Here is a 21,195-nt window from a genome sequence, read left to right as displayed (position 1 = left end):
TTGGGTTTTTTTGTGGTTTTTTTTTTTAATTTGTTTTTTCTTTTTTGGTTTGGGCTTTTTTGAGAAAGTTTCAGTAACTTTTCACCTTTCTATTTCAGTCGATCCTGTAAACGCAGCTCCCACCACTTCTACCCGTGTGTTTTATATCAGTGTTGGCGTGTGCTGTGCTGTTATATTCCTGGTGGCAATAATATTAGCTGTCTTGCATCTCCACAGCATGAAAAGGATAGAGTTGGATGATAGGTATGTATTCAAGCTTTTCAAGTGCATTTTTTGAGACACTTTTACTCAGATTTGTGGGAGTTCTGGTCTCAAAATGAACACTCTGTAGTAGCTTGCAATTTCTGCTCTTGTTGTCAAGCTGTAGCAATTAGTACCTGTGTAGAGTTGTAGTAAGTGTTGTACAGCAGAAAGGCAGCAGTTGCAGGTGCTCTCCTGTTTATGGGTTGGGAGGGTTGGGACTGTTGGGTTTTTGCCAGAATAGTTGTGTGGAGGACACAGAGTGGGGAAATTTGGACAGAATCAGATCTACAGGGATTGTCAGCCTTGAAGGAAAATTTGATAGATACCTGGGCACACTGAAAATGTTAGGGTTTTGTTTGTGTGGTTTTTTTTTTTTTTTAACTGACTTCTGCAGGAGATCGAATTTCAGTTTTCTCTGTTTTGATTGATTTACCAGTATTCACTTTGGCCTTAGGGTAAAGTCTGGGGATTACAACTGGTTGGTTATAAAGCTGAAAATGTGGCACTGTCCCAAATATATTTTCAATACCAGAAAAAACAAATTGGCACGGGCATGCAAAAAGGACTTGTAACATGAACCCAAGGGCAATAGGGTCAGCTGAGTGGGGATTAAACACCGTGGTGGAAAGGAGGCTGAAAAAGCAGGTGGACTGAGGCTCTGCTGAGGCTGTGTGAACAAGCTCCATCAGATGCAACTTTTCAGAAGCAGGCCGTTTTGAAACTGAATACTTTGGAAAACAGTTGGGGCCTGTGGGTGGTCACCCCTGTTGAAGGGACATTTTGAACTGTTTCTGTTCCTGCCTGCAGCCTCTGAGTAGCTTTCTTTTCATCTTCCTCTCTATCCATTCATCTGTTTCTTTCTGGGTTTTTTTTTTCTGCCATTTACTCCTCTCGTGTCCCCAGACCAGTTGTTTTTTTGGGGAGTGTTCGTGTACTAAGTAGTAATGGTTTCTCAAGGCCTGATTATCTAACTTGTCAGCTTTTCTCAATTAATTTGTGCCTAACTGTCTACTGAGGGTTTTGAATCAATAGAAGGTGTTAAAGGATGTGCAGCTTGCTTTAATTCAGAAAGAAAAAGCATTACATCTATAGGGTGTGTGAACAGTGTCATCTGCAAGTTTTTGAGAGACTGTCTCAGCCTAGCATTGTGATCAAATGTCCTTTCATCCACTCTGTTGTACTTGATTTCTGTGGAGATACATCTGTGAAGTTTGTGCAGGCAGTGGGATTTAGTTCTTCAGAGAGCCATGTGATGACTTGTTTTTTGAGCCCAAAGGTGCCAGACCTGACAAAACCTTGGATGGGCTCTTGTGTAAGACCTGTGGTCAATTAGTGTCATAGCAAAGGTGCAACAGAGGCAAAATGTGCCTGAAAAATCAGGATCTGTGGAGTTTTGTTTTCAGAATGGGCAGCATGCACAGGAGCCAGCAAAGAGAGTGCGAGGTGATGTTTCAGTGCTTGGTTGAGAAACTCCTTCTGTGTTATAATTTAGCCTCAGTGTTATGCACTAGCATTACATATGATCAGTGACTGCTTGGTATAGCAACTAGTCAAGGAACTTGTGAGCGAAGAAACAACTTTTGATTTGATTTTGAATAGCAAGCTCAAAACGTTGCTGTAAAGGGGTCCTGAATCAAAGATGATAATGTCATCAGGGTTAATGACCTCCCAGGAGCAACAAAGGCTGGAAAACCCGCTGCTGTTGCTGTTAATTTCAAAAACCAGAACTAAATAAAAAATGGGGAAGGTTGTTAAACAGAAGCTAAAACCAGGCAGCTGAGTTTACAGGCTGCACATGGACTGTTTAAGAACATTGTATTGAAAGTTCAGAGCAAATGCTTGCATACCTCCTATCAAAGGCACTTGAAAAAGTGCCAAAGAAAGTTAGCGTGGCTTAACAGCACGATAATGGAGGTTATTAAAAGCAAGAAGGCATCGTTCAAAAAGCTGATGGGGTATGCAAGTGAGAAAACTAAGAAAGCTCATAAACCATGAGCAAGTTAAACCTAAAAACCAGAATGAAGCTAACAAAAAAGGTAGTTTTTCAAACTTGCAACAGGCATAAAAAGAATAATTCCTTTTTCAAACTTGCCTGCAGCAGGAAGCCAGCCAAAGAAATCTGTAGGGCTAGTAGGTGATCAAGTTACAAAAGGAGTTTCCAGCCACAGCAGGAAAACGAAATGCAAGTTCTGCATCAGTGTTTAATGCAGTGACCATGCCAGGACACTTCTTTCTGGGGAACTCACTGGAGAGTGGATCATATTGAAGCAGCGTGTAGATGCAACAGTGCAAACAGTTAAAATAAGCAGCAGTAAGTTGCCAGCACCAGAGAATATTCATTCAGAAAGTCTAAAGGAAGTGAAACTCGAGTAGCTAGACCAGCAACTGTGGCTTTCAACCTTGTGCTAGAAACTATGCTGGAAGCCTACAAGTAGAAGACAGTGACTGTGGGAATGACTTTAAAAAGGGTTTCCAGAGAGATCGAGGCTAGCTATAAATCAGTAAGCCTGATGTTTGTATTGTGAGAATTGGTAGATTCTGTTCTAAAGAAAAAATTCAGCAGGTGCATCAGTGATTATGATATAATGGTGAAGAGTTGACTTGGCTTGCCTTTTTTTTTTTTTTTTTTTTTTTTTTTAAGGAAGTTTTGCTTCAAAGCTAACAGTGGTCCTTGAGGGCATCACCAAGTACATCTAAAAAACCTGCAAGGATGGCTAGCACTGCTTGGTCAGTGCTCAATAGCAGCCCGAGAAGCAACTGGAATGTTGATTATTTGGCAAGGCAGAGGGTTATACCCCAAAACAATCTCTTCTTTGTTCTCCCGATACAGTCATCAGAAGTGAAGAAGCGTCTAAGTTTCAAAAAAGAGGGGGGTGTTTGTGTATGTTTGGGAGGGAGATCAAAAAAGCTTCTTCCGGCCCTGCCATCTGAGGTAGTACTGCCTTTGCCTGCAAACTTTCTTGCTTGCTCTTAGGCTATTAGAGCCACAACAACTCTTTTTGTAGGATTTTGTCTATGAGGATAAGATAGAAGACATCCTGCTACAGTTTAAGCTACAGTTTGCCTGTCTCTTGAATAGTATGTGCAGCTGTGGTCTTTTTACCCAAAGAAAATATCTCAAAAGCACATTGTAGGTGGCCCTGGAAGGGGCAACAAATATCCTTAGAGAGAGGAACGACAGAGTAGACTAAGGCAGTTGGGTCTGTAAAAGAGAGCTGAGAGGGGTACAGTGGTATAGGGTAAACAACTGTTTGCAGTAATGAGCTAGGGAATGTCTTTTTGATACTTGCTCCAGCACAGGGCAGCAGATAGAGCTAGCAGCTGGCATGCCCAGAGCAAGCAAGAGGAGATCACTCTGGCTGAAAAAGCTAGTTAAGCTTTTCAGGGTGTTACAGTTGCCTCTCTGTTTGGCTCAGGCTACTGCTTTCAAACTTCTGTAGTCGTTGATTCTCAGTGGGATGTTGGTACCATGAAACAAATGCATACAAGTCTTCTCTGGAATATAATAGTTTTGTTGTTTCTGGTATGACAGGGTGGTTCTTGCAATAAATGTTTTGTCACCTTGATTTTTCAAAAGTGGGGAAGAAGGCCTGGAAAATAGAGCAAATTCTGCAAACCAATATGAGGAAGTTGTTCACACTTAAGGGACAGAAGTGCTAAGATTTTTGAGTTACCTAAAATACATTTTAATGTGTGAGAGACTTTAAAAATGCCACTCTTTCAAAGTCTAGCCTGGAAAATCTTCTGATTTTAACTTTGATAAGTTAATTTTGAATTTATTGCAGTGGTAAGCAGTTATGTTCATGTCCATTTTTGTTTTAAAACAGCATTAGTGACAGCAGTAGCTCACAAGGTTTGTCCCAACCTTCCACACAGACGACACAGTACTTGCGAGCTGACACGCCAAACAATGCAACGCCAGTAACCAGTAAGTGTTAATCTAATTACAAACCCTTGCAACGGACCCTCTTGGACACAGCTGGAGTATTTGGTGGTAGGGGTCACACTGATTTAGTATCCAGTAGAAGAGCAGAGCATGAATAATCTCCTGGCTCTGTCAGTTTGCCTCTGAAGCTCATGTGGTGTGTGGTTTTATCCAGCCATGCCATAGTCAAGATTGAGGCCTCCTTAAGTAGTAGGGCCCAGGAGTCATCATATGAGCATGATATTGTGTTTTGTCCAATGGGATAATCTACCTGTATGTAGATCAGTCAGCCAGAAAGACTTCACCAGTATCTGAAGCATCTGTTTTTCTTAACACTGGAAAGAAGCTGCCTTGTGCAGCTCAAGCAGAGGGTGGTATAGAGCTGGAAGAGGTAACAGCAGCTGGAAGTACCCACCTAGCCCTAGGATCAGTTACTAAGTGGAGACCAAAGCAAGAGATGTCATTAGCATGTATTACTGATGGTTATATTACTCTTTTCATCTTGTTGCTGCAACCTGCAATGGAAATGAATGGGGAAAAGGCTTTACAAGGGGGATATATTCATGATCTCTTTTTGTTTACAGCTTTGCTTGAAAGAACATGAAATAGTTAAAAAGAGCAGTGAATTAAAAGGAAGGGTGGCAGTAGTTTATGTACTCTGTGATAGACTGATCTGGTAACTGATACTAGCTATGTTCTGTGTTAATTCTATAATTGCTGAAGGTATTTATTATCTGTGGAGTGTTTACTCCTCCAGTTATTGTCTGTCTTCTCTAGTGGAGGGATATCCCATGTAGGATTACTCCAGGGAGGGGACTGTTCAGACTGTGGGGAAGCTGGACAGTGTAGGGGCACACTTGGTGTGCAGTTCCTTGGCAGTTCAGTCTCATTGGACTGACCATGAGCCTTTCCCTTGTGCTGGTATTTATGCTGCTAGGCTGCAATACAATTCAGGGAGCTGAGCCAGCCAAAAACTGACTACTTTTGTGGAGTGATGGGTTTTTGGTTGACTCGGGTCTCTGAACTGGCCTGTAGGCTAGCCGTATGAGCACCAAAGTTGGTGCTTAGAGGGTATGGGTCTGCATGACCGAGCACTGGAAGAAGGCAAGACTTAGCCCAAACTCAAAGGGCTTAAGCTACTGCAAAGCCTGCTTTGAAAGATCTAAAGTGAGGTAAGGGTTTATATTGCAAAGTGAGAAAAATGGGGGAGTCCGGCCAGAGGAACAAACTATCTTTCTTTTAAGCTCAGATTGCTGTTTTTCTCAATACAGTGGGAACTGCCAAGCTGAAATAGTGTTCTGGCACTCCTGACCTTTTCAGAAAGTGTAAATTAAATGGCTCCTGTTTTCATCTACTGCCACCAGTGATTTTCTTTTCTGTAATGCTCAATAGAATCATAGAATCATTTAGGTTGGAAAAGACGTTTAACGTCATCGAGTTTCATATTAATTGCCTGAAGAGACTTTGTTCACCAGTCTAATGAGTAGAGTGCTAGGTAAATATAATGATTAATTACTTGATTTTTTTTTTTTTAAAGCAAGCAGTAAGACCCAAAAGTCTCTCCCATTGTCTTCTGATTGTACTTAGTAGTGATACTGACCATTCCGGTTCATGAGGGAGCACTGCAGAAATGTTGTGATTACTGTTCAGCCCTGCTGTGTTTTCCCATTTCCTCACCATGTGAGGAAGCAAGTGTTTAAGATTGAACAGCAACTTTGGGAAGGTTTTGGCTTTCTTCTAAATTGTATTGTATGTCCCTAAAGAAAACCCCTGGAAACTCATTACTGAGCCTCTGGGAAAAGGGGAGGGGACCAAGCCCATAGTGATGATTATACCCTCCTCACCTTGACAGGCGTGGTAGCCACCATGTCTAAATGGCACTTGTTTGCTGTGTTCAGTCGTTGTTGTTCCAGAAAGTCTCTTACCTGTTTTGGGACACCCATAGTAGCACAGGGGACAGTGAAAATGAATACAAGAAGAAAAAAGGTTGGTTGCACAAAATAAACAGGAAGAACATTCTTGGTCCTTCCACAGTTGTATTAACTTTTTCAGTAACATTTAAATAAATAAAAAAAATAATCCAAGTAATTCTTAAGATTTCTCTAATAATTCATAAACTTGTACAAAAATATTCAGGCCTTCCTGACTGTATTAGTGTATCTAGATGTCTAGAAACACCAGAAGAGGGCACTGGTAGTTTTGGTTACAACCTGCTGGGGTAAGGCATCTTCCTTGCTCCAAGAAGTCTTCTGACAGTCTCTGACCGTGGTCTTTATTTCCTTGTTGTCAGGAAGGTGCAGTGTTGTGTTAATCAGCTTCAGTATGTAAGGAGTTTTGTTTACTTGGTGTTAATAATGACACTTGATCGCATGACACTACAGAATTCCTGTGTGGGGTTTTTTTGCAGATTATTATATTCGCATGACTTGTGTTTTTTGTTGTTTAATACTTTTAAGATTGATTTTTAAGATTTAAGATTTAATCTTTTTAAGATTAATACATAATCTTTTTAAGTACATGCTGCTTGCATGTCTTTATACCTGTAGGTGGTGCTGAGGTGAAGCAATGTGCTTCTGTTCTCATTATAAGGGTATTTATATTGGTTTGTTTGGCTCTGCTGGCTCCTCAGGTTATCCTACATTACGGATAGAGAAGAATGATCTTAAAAGTGTCACTCTAATGGAAGCAAAAGCTAAAGTGAAGGATATAGCCATCTCCAGGGAGAGGATAACTCTAAAAGATGTGCTCCAAGAAGGTATTTACAGGACTCGGACACTTGTGGGCTACAACATGGCGTGTATATATATATATATTTTTTTTTTTAATAGCTAGATTTTTCTGAAATTAATCATGGATGATGTTTCTGATCTTCATAACTTTGGTGGAGGGGAAGAATGATGAATGCTGTTTGCATTGGGGTGTGAGGGGGTGGTGAAGGAAGTTTTCAGAATTCATTAGAATCAGGGAGTGACTAATCATGCTCAGTAAATCATTCAGCTTGTCTGTCTTAATAATCTGGTCCTTTTAAATAAAGGAAAGGGTTAGATGGCTAAGGAATGAGGTAATCAGGGCTGTAAGTGGCAAAGTAACTCACTTTTTGTAAGTTACTGCAGGAGCGCTGCTCTTAAAAAAAAAAAAAAAATCAAAACAAAAAATGCCAAAGTCCACAGAGACCTCAGTTGTCTATACTCATCATCTCAATTTGATAGCTTCTGATTTGCAAATCTAATCAGCAGATGCAACATTTATAGCTCTGATATGAAAAATTCAGGGATCACCTGATTCTTTTGTCTTGTTTAATATTTACCTTGGAAGTGTTCATGCACAACAGTAATTGGTTCTTGTTGATATTAATTTGGGAAATAGGCTTAAATATTTAGGGGGTTTTGTCATTAATCTTTACTGCTGCCACTTCAAGTCTTGTGTTCCCCAAGCCTCATGAGAAATCAAAGTTTCCAAAGCTAGAGATGTGAGATACTCATCCTTTGGAGGTAGAACTGCTAAATGCTTTGCATTACTGTCTGAAAAACAATGGGAGGATGCTAACACTCCCCATTTAATGTATGCCTCTAAATCTCTTAAGGAGGTGCTTGAAGTTGTGCTCAACTCCAATGTCAGTTCTGCAAAAAAGCTTCCTTCACATGCAGGACATGCTTTGTGTTCCTTTGTACTGTCTGTTGCCTATAGCTGTGATGTTAGGAGTCACCCGATGACTAGAAGTGACTCAGTGTCACAGCTATGCTTCAGATGTTTAGCACAGAGTGACAGAACTGCCCTGTTCTGTGAGATGCAGCTTAAATGGCTGTTGAATGCAATGTGGACGCAGTTAATACTGGGATCTTGTTTCTTGGCTTCCAGCTGTTATTTGAGTCTGTCAAAACCTTCAAAAGTTAGTCAGGGGACTAGAAGACAGATTCTGATGAACAATCATCAATTTTAGTTCAGGATGTAGCACGGTTGAGCCTCAGTCATCTAAGAACAAAGGAGTTCCAAAGGAGAAGCAGCGAATAATAGAAGTGTCTGCATAAAATTTTCAAGAATTCCTAAGTGCTGCCAATGGAACTTAAACATATTTTACAGATCTTGGCCAGAGATTCATTATAAACTTCACGTATCTTCCATAACTTAACCTACTTTAACATTTTAATAATTTAGGAGATTATGGTTCTCCTGTGGTGTAACCAGCTGGAAGATGCAAAGCACCAGGTCTGAGAGTGCGCAAAGGGAAGAGGGATCTGTAGGGGCCTTTTGTGTTGCTGGGCTTGTGCAGCACCTAATTCTGAATCTGCTTCAAGCTCATTGTACTAGGTGTAAGACAAAAATGTAGGTGTCTTTTTTTTTTTAAAAAAAAAAAAAGTTTCTAATGGAATAGCTATGCTGTAGCAAATGGAGCAGATGTTAACAGTAAGCGGACCTTTACTGTTTTCTGGTGAAGTAGAGAAATGGCTTAGATGTTCAGTCTGGAATACAAACAGCATAATCTGTAAAAACCCCAGAGGAGAGTGAGGCAGAAGTAGCATGTTCACAGTGCTGTCTCTAAATGTTATAGCACACCAGAGACATACAATTCCTGCTAAGATATAAGCCTTTCAGGGTATCGCTAAAAAAAAAAACAAAACAAAAAAAAGCAACCAAAAAAACCCCCAAACCAACCAAAACAACAAAACCCCAAACTGTGGACCATACAGGCATGCTGTGTTACAGTCTTATTATGTCTAGATACTGGATTGCATGAAAATTACTTTCTAGTCATAACTGCTTTTACACACTTCCCCATTCTCTTTCATTCCAGTATTTACAAATAGATAGTTTGATACCATAACATGTTTCAGTACAAGATGCTGTCTTCCCTTTGACTTTTACATATTATCTGTATATTGGAAATATGTATTTAAGGCACTTTCTTGATGTCTTCAAGAACCAAGATAGGAGGGGTTTAGTTTACTGTTAAATAATTCGTGCTGTATATTTGTGGTTGCCTTGTCTCCTTAGTTAAACTGCTTCTTAGTGAGATTACAATTTGAAGACCCACTGTTTTACAGGGATTACCTGTAGTCCCAGTGTAGGTGATAAAAATGTTGCACTGTCCCCGTCAAGTATTTAGAAACCAAATAAGACCCATGCTTCATGCCGGAAGATGTACACCAGGCTAAGGCAATCCTATCACAGATCTTTCAACCTAATCGGACAGGAGAAATCAATGGGAAAGGGATGTAACGTATGAATAAGCTGCATGAAGATGATTGCACACATGGGTACCATGGTAGTAGTGTGACAGAAAAGTGCTGCCAACTTGAGTTGTGTAAAGAGTTAATTCTGTGTGTTACCGTGCTGCAGTTGTTCTTACTCCAGCTGTTCAGTGTAGCTCCTCTTCCTGCAATTGAATCGTTAAAATTTTGTGATGGAAAAATCTTGGGAGAGACTGAAAAAAAAAAACCCAAAAACAACCAACCCAAAAAAAAACAAAACAAAAAAACCCAAACAAACCCAACACCTTCTAGCTGAGGTGAAACATTTGAATAATGTGATACTGTTGTTTTCACAGTGTTCCATGGGTACTGGTTGGCTGAAACCAGTATTTCCCTATGAACATTTCCAAAAATATTTAATCTTGTGAGAAATGTTTTGACTGGAGAATCCCAAACTGGCTGGATGACATGCTTGTCCCCCTAAGTTTTAGTTACCTAAAACTTTCAGCATTTACTGCATGTAGTTCTGAATCCACCTCGTGCTGGAGAGGTGGTTGGTTTATATATTGTTGACTTAAAGCACAAGTCCTGAATGCCCCAATTAATTGCCATTGTTCCTAACTTTCTGCTGTGGCTGATATGTTTTAAGGTAGTGTTTTCTTAAGAGATACTCAGTTCTGTTAATGTTATCAGTGTATTTTAACCACGTAATACTTACTAATTGTATGTTCTCTTCGTAGGCACATTTGGACGTATTTTCCATGGGATTCTAATAGAAGAAAAAGACCCCAGTAAAGAGAAACAAGTTTTTGTCAAAACTGTTAAAGGTATGCTTACATAAAGGAGTGGGTTTATGTCCAGTTGTTTGGATTGTAGTGCATGCTGAGTGTATCAAATCTCTCTCTAAAACCAAACCCCTCCTCCTCAAAATATGCAAATGGCTACTGCTTAAAAAAGCAAAAGCAATTTGGATGCTGCCTTCAGCCAGAGAGAACAGAAATCTTATATGGAAGAAAAATGTGTGTGCTTTCCACCAGTGCCTTCAGTTATTGCGTCTTGAATACTTCTGCTTATGATTCTTATAAGTTGTGTTCCCCCCGCCCCCAGCATGTTATTGTTCTTTCCATCCACAGCCTCTTCCCCTGCAAATTGTTGAAAAAGGTACCTGCAGTGCATCTTAAGACTTTTTATAAACATGTGTGGCTGTACAAAAGATAGGGCATAGTTTCTGCTATCCTTAAACTTTACTACTGAAGCATCAGAATTGCCACTTAAAACTTAATTTATACAAATATAGCATCTTTGTTCAAGAAATGCATTGTTGGAGTGATTTAAATTGATAGGTAGACTTAAGAAACAACAAGGTAAGTCTAGACGAAAACCATATTACATATATCCTACATATATATTACTTATATCCTACATATATCCCTTCCTCTACAGTCATCATTGTAAGAGTTCTCTAGTAGCTTACAACACTTTTGCTGAATTCCTTGTGCAGTAGTTGCTTCATCAGTTATTTTTGTCATTTCAATTGGGTATATTATTGCCTTTGGTTTTTCATTTTTAAACTTCTCTAATTCTTTCTTTTAAAAAAAATAAAATAGGTTTCTATAAGAATTTCAACTAGTTTTAAATTTTTTTGCCCAGCTAGTAATTTTTAAAGGTACTAATTTTAAAGAGGAAGGTGGAAATTGGTGAAGCTGCTGAATTTTGTTGTTGTTGAACCTTTCTGCTACCCATTTATTCTGTGCCATTTTAAAGAAAAAAATATTGCTTAAAGAAGGCAACTTTCTGTTATTCTTGGTAAGTTTCTCACATGATCGGATGCTTGTGATAATAAAAAAAAAGTTTATGTGGAAAGCCACTTAGAAAAAGATTCACACTCACTTCAAGGGGAGGAATTTCTTGAAGTCAACCTGATTTGGAATAAAAGTAGCTAAAAAAGGGGTCCCTCCTTGAAACAGTCTGAAGTGGCAGTTTGGGATGGATGCTGTTGCATTCCTTAGCTACACGTGGTTCTTTATGTGGGCCTAGCCCGATCATATGCTTTTGACAGTGAAGACAGGTCAGTGCCCGATACCATACCTGCTGCTCTAACAAATTATGTTGAACTTAAAAAGGTCCAACATGTCAGTACTATGAGCCAGGTACCAGCTGTGAGTAATCAACACAGGCAGTGTGAAATTACCCTCCTTTCCTGCCTAACAAATCCTTACCCCCTAATCAGCCTGGTATGGCTGAACTGTAAGGTGGAATGGGTACCAACAGTGAAGTATTGATTCGTGGGCAGCAGGAGGGTAACCTGTGAGTAAATCTCTCTCAGCGTTGAGTCAGGCAGCAGAGCTTGATCTGTGCTCTGGAACAACTGTTTGTTTCTGCTAATGGGATTCACAGCAGGCTGAACAGTGAGGATTTGCTGCTCTTGCTTTTCCTGCTCTTCTCTTGCATGTCCTCAAGAGCATTCCTAGATTCAGAGTGACAGTTATTCTCATAGTCACAAGATACTTCCATTATTTCTTCAGGAGTGCTTCTGAGGTGGTACACTTCTGTAGCACTTTTCGTCCCTCTTGAGTCCAGAGAGGACTTCTGAAAAGTAGATATGCTGCCCCTTTGGAAGATGTTGGTAGCTACCATTTAGCATGATGGTGGCAGCTAGAACTGTGTCATCTGAAGTAGTCATAGCCTCTTATATAAAGGCAAGTATTTTCTTGTAGTGACTTCTAGCAAGAAGCAAAGGAATGTCCTCTATTAAAAAAAAAAAAAAAGTTTGCTTCTTTCCAGTATTTTGGGAATTTTTCCTGAATTGTGCCCTCTTCTGTTGCCCCTCCCTGCCAAACAGTTCTGACTGTCATTTTGCTTTTATTTGATATAGTTTCCAAAAGCTTTATCCTTTATCACATGAGCCTGGTGCTTCTCTGTGTTTGATAAGGCAGTCTAACTTGGGGCATCATTCACCAGTGTTATCTTAATCTGTGATCCCCTTCACTGTGTTATTTGGTGGTTCGCTGCCCTGATTCAGAGTCAACAAATGCTACTGGTCTTGTGATCCCCCAAATTGTTGTGAGCTAGGAGAGTTTGACAGCTGTACAGCACTACTCAAGCATGCTTACTTTTTATAGCATTGGATTAAATGACAGAGAACACTTGTGAGAACAGATCTTAATTTAGCTGCCTCCCATCACTACTTATCTAATTTGCTTTGCCAAAATGGGGCTTCCAATCCACTCTTAAAGCTGCACTTCTCCCTTGCAGAGGCTTGTATTTTTGACACAGTGCACATCCTGATTTCTCTAGCCCTTCCCTTTGCAGTGAAAGATTTGTTAGCTGTGGTGAACTGGAGCATGGTCTTAAGGGAGTAATGGTATTCACATAATTGTTGTCTGTAGAGAATTTCTCAGCTTTAAAAAGGATCTATATGGACAAAGTTTAAAATAGATTTTGCTGATACTTGTCTGTGAAATAATACTGGTTTGGGCAGTGGAAAGTTGCTAGGAAAATAACTATAAACATCCCTTCTTGTCCTTACAGCATTTAATTTGCAGTGCTAATATTAAGCAGCTTTGTCTTTGTACCCTGGCTGTGATAGCTGTGTGTGCAGCTGGGTCATGTAATAAGTTGGGAATTTGATCTGCTTGGAAAAAAAACCTGCAAAAATTCTCTCTTAAGCAGGCTTTTTCCTTGATCTTGTTCATTCTGTGACCACACACACTGCTGTTTTGGCACAAACACAGGAGTAGGGCAGGACCACAAAAGCAAGATGGGTATGAGAACTATTAAACTGATTTAAGTATCTCTGTTGCTGAAGGCACGAAAGGAGCCTGAGGGTCATGGAAAAAAAACAAGGAAGAAAGGTTTTGTCTGTGTAGCTGAGTTATCCCCCCAAAAATGTACTAGCTACTCCAGAACTGTCTTGTTTTACCCAGTGGTACACTCTGAAATTGATAAAGTCCAGTAGTACCGCAAATGACAGAGAATAATGGGAAGAGGGTGTGGGGTGTTTCAGATCTTCTGAAAAAATGTGAACTGAAATTCTTTCAGCAGGTGTTGTGAGGAGGAATAACCTTCTTGAGAGGAAAAGCACCTCTTTCTTCTCACTAGGATCAGAGCTTATGAAACTTAAGACATGGCATTGGCTGTTTTGACATTAGGGTAGTTGCTTCAGCTTTAAATCTGAAGTTGTCAATAGAAGAAACCCTTTGGAAGGAGAACACCTGGACATGGTAAATATGATCACTACACTTGTGCCCAAACTAGAATTTCTTACTAGAATCATAATTATTTGGGTTGGAAGGCACCTTTAAAGGCCACCTAGTCCAACCCCCTTACCATAGGCAGGGACATCTTTCACTAGATCAGGTTGCTCGAAGCCCTATCCAACCTGACCTTGAGCACTTCCAGTGCTGGAGCATCCACAGCTTCTCTGGACAACCTGTTTAGTGTCTCACCACCCTCCCTATATTTAAAAAAATAAAAAAAAAGATTCTTTATGTCTAATCTAAATCTACCCTCTTTGAGTTTAAAACTGTTGCCCCTTGTTCTGTCACTACGGGCCACGACAAAAAGTCTCTTTCTCTTAAGTTCCGTGTAAGTATTGAAAGGCCACAGTGAGGTCTTCCTGGAGCGTTTTCTTCTCCAGGCTGAACAACCTCAACTCTCTCAGCCTTTCTCCATAGCAGAGGTGTTCCAGTCCTTGGATCATTTTCATGGCCCTTCTCTGGACCTGCTCTAACAGGTCCATGTTTTTCTCGTGCTGGGGACCCCAGAGCTGGACACAGTACTGCAGGTGGGGTCACAGGAGGGCAGAGTAGAGGTGGAGAATCACCTCCCGTAACCTGGGAACTTTGTCTAGACATGACTTTAGTTGGTGCAGTTGTCTACTGTGTCATTGGGTATAAGCCTTCAGCCCTGCAGAGTAACACCAGCGTACTGGCATACAAGTGGCTTTTTGTTGGGTGTTACCATTGCAAACTATATTGATTGTAGCAAGTTTGCATTGTGCAGAGTGGTAAAGCTAGTGGAGTAAGTGATTGTTCACTGGACATGCCCAAGAAAGCCCAACAAGTGGTATACATGGGGCTGGAAGGCTTCCTTGTGCCATGGGTAGCTCATGTATGTTGGCTTTTAGGAGAAGACCTCTGCTGTACTAGGAAAGGTGTCAAAGAAGGATTATTGTGCCATTCCAGTAATGGTTTCTGAATACTGCTCATTAGGAAAACCTGTGAAGAAAGCTCATGCCATAGATGAAACAGCAGGTGCCTATCATCATGGATCTCTTCTTTCTTGTGTTCCTCCTTCAGCTGTTAGTGTATTACAGGATCCATAACCTTTCAAGATGGGTTATTTCTAATAATGTGGACAGAGAAGAATGTGCTGTCAAAGATGAATGTTGTGGCTGACATTCTTGTCAGACAATAGATCTGTGAGTATTTCCTGCTCTGAGAGAAGTGTGTTTGCAGCCTTGTTACTTTGCCTCTTTCTATCTTATCTCTCACCAGGGTTGATCCTTTTCTCCAAAGGATCAAAAAGCAAAGAGTTATGGCAGTAACTGCAGCAGTCCTTCCTGCTTCCCTTCCCTGATGTTTTCTAGCCCTCTGGTAAGGTGTTGAGCATTACTATAAACCAGAAGAGTGCTAACCGAAATCAAGAAGCCTTGAGTTTTCTGAACTTAGTACTTGTTCTCCCTTCTGAAGTGACCTGCTGTTAAAGGAATTGGTAAGACATAAAAATTAGAAAGCCCGGACCTGCCTACCTTTGTCCTGAGAAACTCTTTTAAGTGAAGGAGGCTATTCAGAGAGTGTGTGAGACTAGTTTCCAGGAATGTATTGTATTCCTCATTTTCTCAAGCTGGGATTGACCTATTAGGTCAGACTCTCAAAGGGCAAGTTTGATCCTAATAAAGCCACATCAGTGCAGGAGGCAAATAGATGGGAGTTTGCTTGTTTAGCATTGACTAGTTTCTCCTGCACCACAGAATTTGTCTGGGATCTTCCATCTGAACTGTTCATTAATTCATTAAAGTACTTTTCAACTGATTCAGTGATTACTTGTTCAGTAGCTTGTACAGTGATATGACTGAAAAGTTGGAGACACTTCTCTTGAAATCTCAATGCCACATCTTTTATAGAGTCTGAAGACAGAATTAATCCCTGAGTGCCAGAAGTTCACTCCAGATCCCTTAGAAGAGGGGTTTTTTTTCACTTAACCGTACTGCACTCCAGAGAAGAGTTGTAACATGCCTTGGGTAGTGACAAAGCTTCTACCTGCATGTTCATGAAATACATTAATTTATAATTTTTTTTTTTTTTTTTTAATGCTGGGCATCCAGACACACTCTAAAGCATTAGATGATACAAGTCTTCCCTTACGTGCAGTGCTCGGTGCCAAAGAGGAGAGCTTAAAAGAAAAAATGGGTATCAGTTGGCAAAATTAGAAACAGCTTTCTGGAAGGTCTAATAACTTTGGGAGTACAAAGATCACAAGCCCTGGGCAAAAGGGGTTACTTGTTCATGCTTCCTCTAGATCCTTAGTGTTGAACATCCAGTTGTTCTTTTCTATTTGCAGTTTACAGTTTCACTGTGTATTAATTTGCTAGTCATCATCATAGAAGTTTTAGCTTCTTTCACATTTAGACTTTTCTAAGGATAATTTGCCTTCATTCTTTCTTTAAATGGACATTCATGAAGATAAACGATGTGTGTCTCATTGCCAGTAAGAACAAGAATATGTTATCTGTACTATATTTGGGATATTGGAATCCGTGGATCAACACAACCTGAATAAGTTCTTTGTTAGAAAGATGAGAGACTTAGCTGGCATTTGCTTTCTTCATTGTGTTTCTTGCTCTACAGTAGAATTGTTTTATGAGGTTGTAATGCTTCACTTTCCAACAGGAGGTTTCCAGTCACTCTCAAACTTAGGGAAGTGTCTTGGTTGGCATGTTTCTCAAAGCTGGCGTTGGCGTCTCTTGCCAGTGATTGACGGTTCTCTTCTGCTTTTATATGGCATGAAATAGACTTTCTTGTGAATCTTCTAGATCATCTTACGTCAGAAGAGGAAGAAAACACACAGTTTTTACCTTTGATTTAAAGAACACATTGTTTAATGGTGCTTTCCTGTGAAGGAGAAAATTCTTTACAGAACAAATGGAATTGTATTATTCCAGGAACCTACGCAGTGAGTTTGAGTTCTGCAGAGCCCTGACTCATTTAGTACATTCTGGCCAAGGTACATTTTTGTTAAAAACAACCGATCGGGCTGTTCAAGATAACCTGACTGCTTCCATTTCATTTTCTAACCACTTAAAATTTTTCTTCTGTACAAGGAAGGAGTGTTTGAAAACAAAACCACCCATGAAAAGCACTGGAAACAAAGTCATAGTATAAGTGAAGATTAACTCTTAAGACTTCATAATTTTATTGACTTTAACAAAGCTTTGAGTTTTGTTCATATCACCATAGGTCGCTAGAGGACTCTTTCAGCACTCTTGGCTATCTCCAACATTATACCTTTTAAAATTTTTTGTTTATTGTTAATCGAAGATGGGATGCTCGAAGTGCACCCATGTAGGCAGTATGGATCATGATGCTGTAATGGAAACCTTGGAGAAAGACCTTACCATGAATTCATCTGGTATATCTCAGGACTTCAGCTGCCTTCAAAGTATTTGTAGTACACAAGACTTTTCTAGTATGAGTCAAAACATGCACTTTGCAGTGCAAGTTTGTTTTGAGTTGTAGATATGAGGAAACATATTAGATGTTAAATGTTGTATGTTCAAACAAGTGGGACTTAACTGTCCATAGTGTGAAGACCTGTTACTGCCTTCATTCATGTGATGTCTGTTTTGGCCTGTTTATGACCTAGCTGAGTGCAAGTTGGTGACCCTTTAGGACTACTTTAGTGTATTTAGAAGGTATAGGGATAGAGATCCTGAGAACTTAGGCTATGCAAAGCAGGGGAGAGCCAAAGGCATAGTTAGGCGAGTTAAGTGTTTGTAATAAGCTTTGTGTTAACCAAGTTGAAGGGTTTCTTGTTCATGTTAGACATATAGTATACTGCAACCTGGAGCATACACAGTTGTTCCCAAGGTACCATTTTTAAATTGCACTGACTTCACATTTTTGGGCAGTTCATGCTTAAAAGCACTGCCTTGTGAAAATATAAGTTTAAGTTCATGCCTTAAATGTACAGTATTTAAGTTAATTGTTAAAAGTACTTAACCTTGCAAAATCAGAGTACAAGATCCTGTTTCTGTAGAAGAAAGTTCATGACAAAAACAATTCCAGAAAAGAGCTGCTTCTAGTCTGAGTTAATTTCTTAAGCGTCTTTGTAAAGGAAGGTACTTGAATTTAAAGAATTAGGGAAAAGTAGCAAATTTCTGGATATCACCTTAAAAATGCACTATGTTTGTCATTCAGTCCTGGTTCATTAAGAAAGTATCCCGAGACCTAAGGTAGTACAATATACATTAAAAGAAATATGCAGTAGCAGCTCTGAGGTTGATGTCCAAAGTACTGTACTACTTAAAGATTTACTATTCCATACGCTTCTGCAGGAAAAAAATAAATTCATAAGCTACTGTATACTTTCATTTACATACAGTTAAAATCACTACTTGTACTTAAAAAAATTTCAATTTTGTTAGCTGCTGCCCTTTAGCAATTGATAGACTTTGAAACATTACATCAGTTATGTCTTTTCCCCAGTTTCACTTCACATTTACTTACACTTTCTGCTTCATTTTAAGTTAAATGGATTACTGAGCAAAGAGCCTTCTACTTGTTGCTATTTGCTGCTGCTACTTGGATTCTGGTATTGTTATATAAGGGAAATAGGAGTATCCCCAAATCATACTTCTCTCTGCCCTTTTCTGTGGTTTAAAACTGCGTGTGCATTTGTAATGTAGGAAAGCCAGAACAGTGCTCCCCGTTTTAGCAGTATCATGTTGAATCACTTCCAGAATATATTAAAATTAGGCTTGAATTTGAAAACACGAACTGCATTGCTTTGGAAAATAAACTTGTGCGGTTGTCGTGTGGAAACAAACATTTCAATATAAATAGCCTTGGTATTAAGATTTCGGGAGAAATCCTGCTCTATTGAAATTTTGACAAAACTAAGCATAGTGTCCGATGTTGTAACTTCCTTATGTTGTCACCTCCTTATGTCGTCATTTGTGTATTTATGTCTTAACATACAGAAGATTTGAATTCTGTAGGATGCATGGTTGCCTTGTAAAGCAGATAGATGTTGATGCGTGAAAGTATAGCCATTACCTGAATGCCTCTGTAGCTATCCAGACTTGTGCATGCAATAGAGCGGCTAAAAAGGAGCAAGGTGTCTTTCCTTCACTTCTGTGGGAGGCAGAAAGCCATCGGATGTGCTACTGGCTCCCATGGTAACTTGTCACTGTCTAACTGTTAGGACCCCTTGAAGTTTTAAAGCATAAATATTTTTGTGTATGTACTTTCCCTTCTACCTATGAAAAAGCAGATTTGGTCATGACTACTTGCATTCATTAAGCAGTTCATCCTTCTATTGAAGGAAAGTTCTGAAAATGTCTGCTAGCAGCTTTAAAAATGTCATGTACAACAGATGTGAACTCTGGATAGTTTTTGAGTGTTGAATTTCTTCCAAAAAACCAAAGCCTTGTGTAGAAGGGTTAAAGCAGTATTCAGGCATGTATTCTCTTTGAACTGGAATTGAATTCTGCCTTGGGAGAAATTTTACATAATTAATTGCTATGCAGAAGCAGCAGTAATTAAAAAGGATGTGTTGATACTAGGAGCATTTCTTACCTGAAGCTGAACATTTAGGACGGTTCTAGTACTACGCTTCCAATTCCTATGGACATAGTCTGTGACCATTGTACCTGCCTGTATGCTTTTCACACTTCAATAACTTGAGCTTGTGGACTTTATCACAGTATATTTGGCAAAGCCCACAAGTCTGAAGGATAATAAGGGTAATACAAGCTTTGTGAAAACAGTAGCTATATAGAAAATGGGTTGTGTAAGTGTGCTGATGTTTACTGGCCATATTAGAGAAGGAAGTTCGCCTGATGTTACAAATGGTCCAAAGGTGAGAAAAACGTCAGGTAGAACATCTTTTTAAATATTGCTGTCAGGAAATGTGTTTATCAGAAGCCTTAGACTTCCTATCTGTAGTGTTTGCAGAGCTTCTTCTGATAGGAGTGCTGACAGAAATTGCTGGGTGTTACTGCCCATAGTAGGCTAGGAAAGGGCTCATATGACTTACTGAAATTTTGAAACCTTTGGTTATATTTCTTTTAAGAGTTTGCTTTGTTTTCTGTCTGAAGAAACAGATTTCAGTGACCATGCATGCTACAATCTAAAGTCTAAGTTGTAATGCTGTGCTTTGCTATTTTGAGATTCTAGGAGGTCTGACTTAAAATGTTGTTCTTGAAAGCAGTCCAGCTAATCGGGTAACCCAGTGCAATATCCAGGTAATTGCTGCTTTTCATCTGTGGTAAGTAATTTGAGGTGTGGAGTTACCCTTTTCTGATATGCTACCACCTAGTGAAATGTAGAGCACGATGCTCTGCAGTTGTTATGAGTGCCCAGTCTCAGAGCAAGCACATTGCTGCAATGTTAGTGTCATAACAAAACTTCTCAGAGATTTTTTCATGTGAGTGTTACAGTGATTCGTGTGACTGATGAGTGATGATGAACAAAGATTTTAAAATGCAGTTTTGCGGATGGACTTTGAGAAATTGGTAAAAATCAAATAGGTGCTCTTTCTCCCCATGAACCAGGAAGGACCTCAGCACATATCACACTTGCCAGAATTGCATGGAGAGATTAGCCTGTTATATAAAAATAGTAGTGCCAAGAGCCCCATTGTGCCTAGCTATATACAAATAACGTAATATCATGAGATAAACTTGCAACCATATCAAAGCTTCTTGAAATCCTAGCTTGTTCTTGCTCTGTGCCTTAGGGTAGACTTTCACAACCAGGGTCTTGGCACAGAAAGGGTAAAACCAGTGCTTTAAAAGCATCTTCCTAGTTCTGGAATGCATTTACATCTATCTCAAATAGTCTTGTTTTTAAGCATCTTCTGAAAGTTGGGCCTTTTTGGTCCTAACTGAACATCTAGAAATACTGCTGGGTATTAAATCTTTCTCTGAACTCTTGTGACCTGAAGTCTTTGCTGTTCAATTACTCAGCTGTTGGTGCACAATAATCTTGTGAAAATACATAATGCTTTTTCAGGGCTGAGAAGCACTGACCTGGCAATACCTTGCAATCATCAGGCTGCAACTGCATGAATTGTTGAGCTCTGATGTATTCTTAATCACAAATAGTGTTAATATGTGAGAGGGAAGTTTAGCTTTTTCTTTTTTAGGGCTTTGAAGAAGTTGTGCAACAAGCCCTTGTTGCCTCGCCCTGGCATGTTCAACTTAAACTTGGGGCTGTTTCCTGATGCCCAAATTTAATATATGGGAGTCTATGGCCTCCTTTGTCGTGACTTCTAAGTTGCTATTCTAATTAAAGAGGTTTCTGGCTCTGTGGGAGGCTTTCCTCCCATTTTCCCCTCTTTAGCTGTGTGTGTGGCTCTGTTCATATCAAATGACTTCACAGATCTGGTACAGAAAAAAATGAGCTGTGAAAGCCTGTGGGCATTCTTGTGTGTTTGACAAGATCATTCCCCAGGTCTCATTTTGTGTGGCTACACAAACAATTCTGTGAATAAATTGCCCGCATGTGTGTGCTTACATGTAATGCTTAATTTCATGTATAGTTTTGGTACAGGGTTACACTTTGGCCCAGGCAGGAAAATGAAATCTGCAGGATTCATCTTAGTATGTCCTTA

At 39.7% G+C, this 21,195-nt stretch overlaps 1 protein-coding gene across 2 annotated transcripts in view; it reads left to right on the top strand.

Moving 5' to 3' along the window:
- The window catches only part of RYK (receptor like tyrosine kinase), a 64,309-nt gene that overhangs the window by 25,899 nt on the left and 17,215 nt on the right, over nucleotides 1-21,195 (top strand). The window contains exons 6-9 of one of the 2 annotated variants that reach the window (XM_069791779.1): nucleotides 99-243; nucleotides 4,071-4,172; nucleotides 6,790-6,923; nucleotides 10,098-10,184. In XM_069791779.1, the coding sequence (XP_069647880.1) occupies nucleotides 99-243; nucleotides 4,071-4,172; nucleotides 6,790-6,923; nucleotides 10,098-10,184 (468 nt within the window). The remainder of the gene's footprint in view (nucleotides 1-98; nucleotides 244-4,070; nucleotides 4,173-6,789; nucleotides 6,924-10,097; nucleotides 10,185-21,195) is intronic. The other variant, XM_069791780.1, reaches the window with a different exon arrangement.

This window comes from Haliaeetus albicilla, chromosome 9, assembly GCF_947461875.1.
Source record: "Haliaeetus albicilla chromosome 9, bHalAlb1.1, whole genome shotgun sequence".
Taxonomy (NCBI): Eukaryota; Metazoa; Chordata; class Aves; order Accipitriformes; family Accipitridae; genus Haliaeetus; species Haliaeetus albicilla.
The sequence above is the reverse complement of the archived record's forward strand: the minus strand, read 5'-3'. Positions and strand labels throughout refer to the sequence as shown.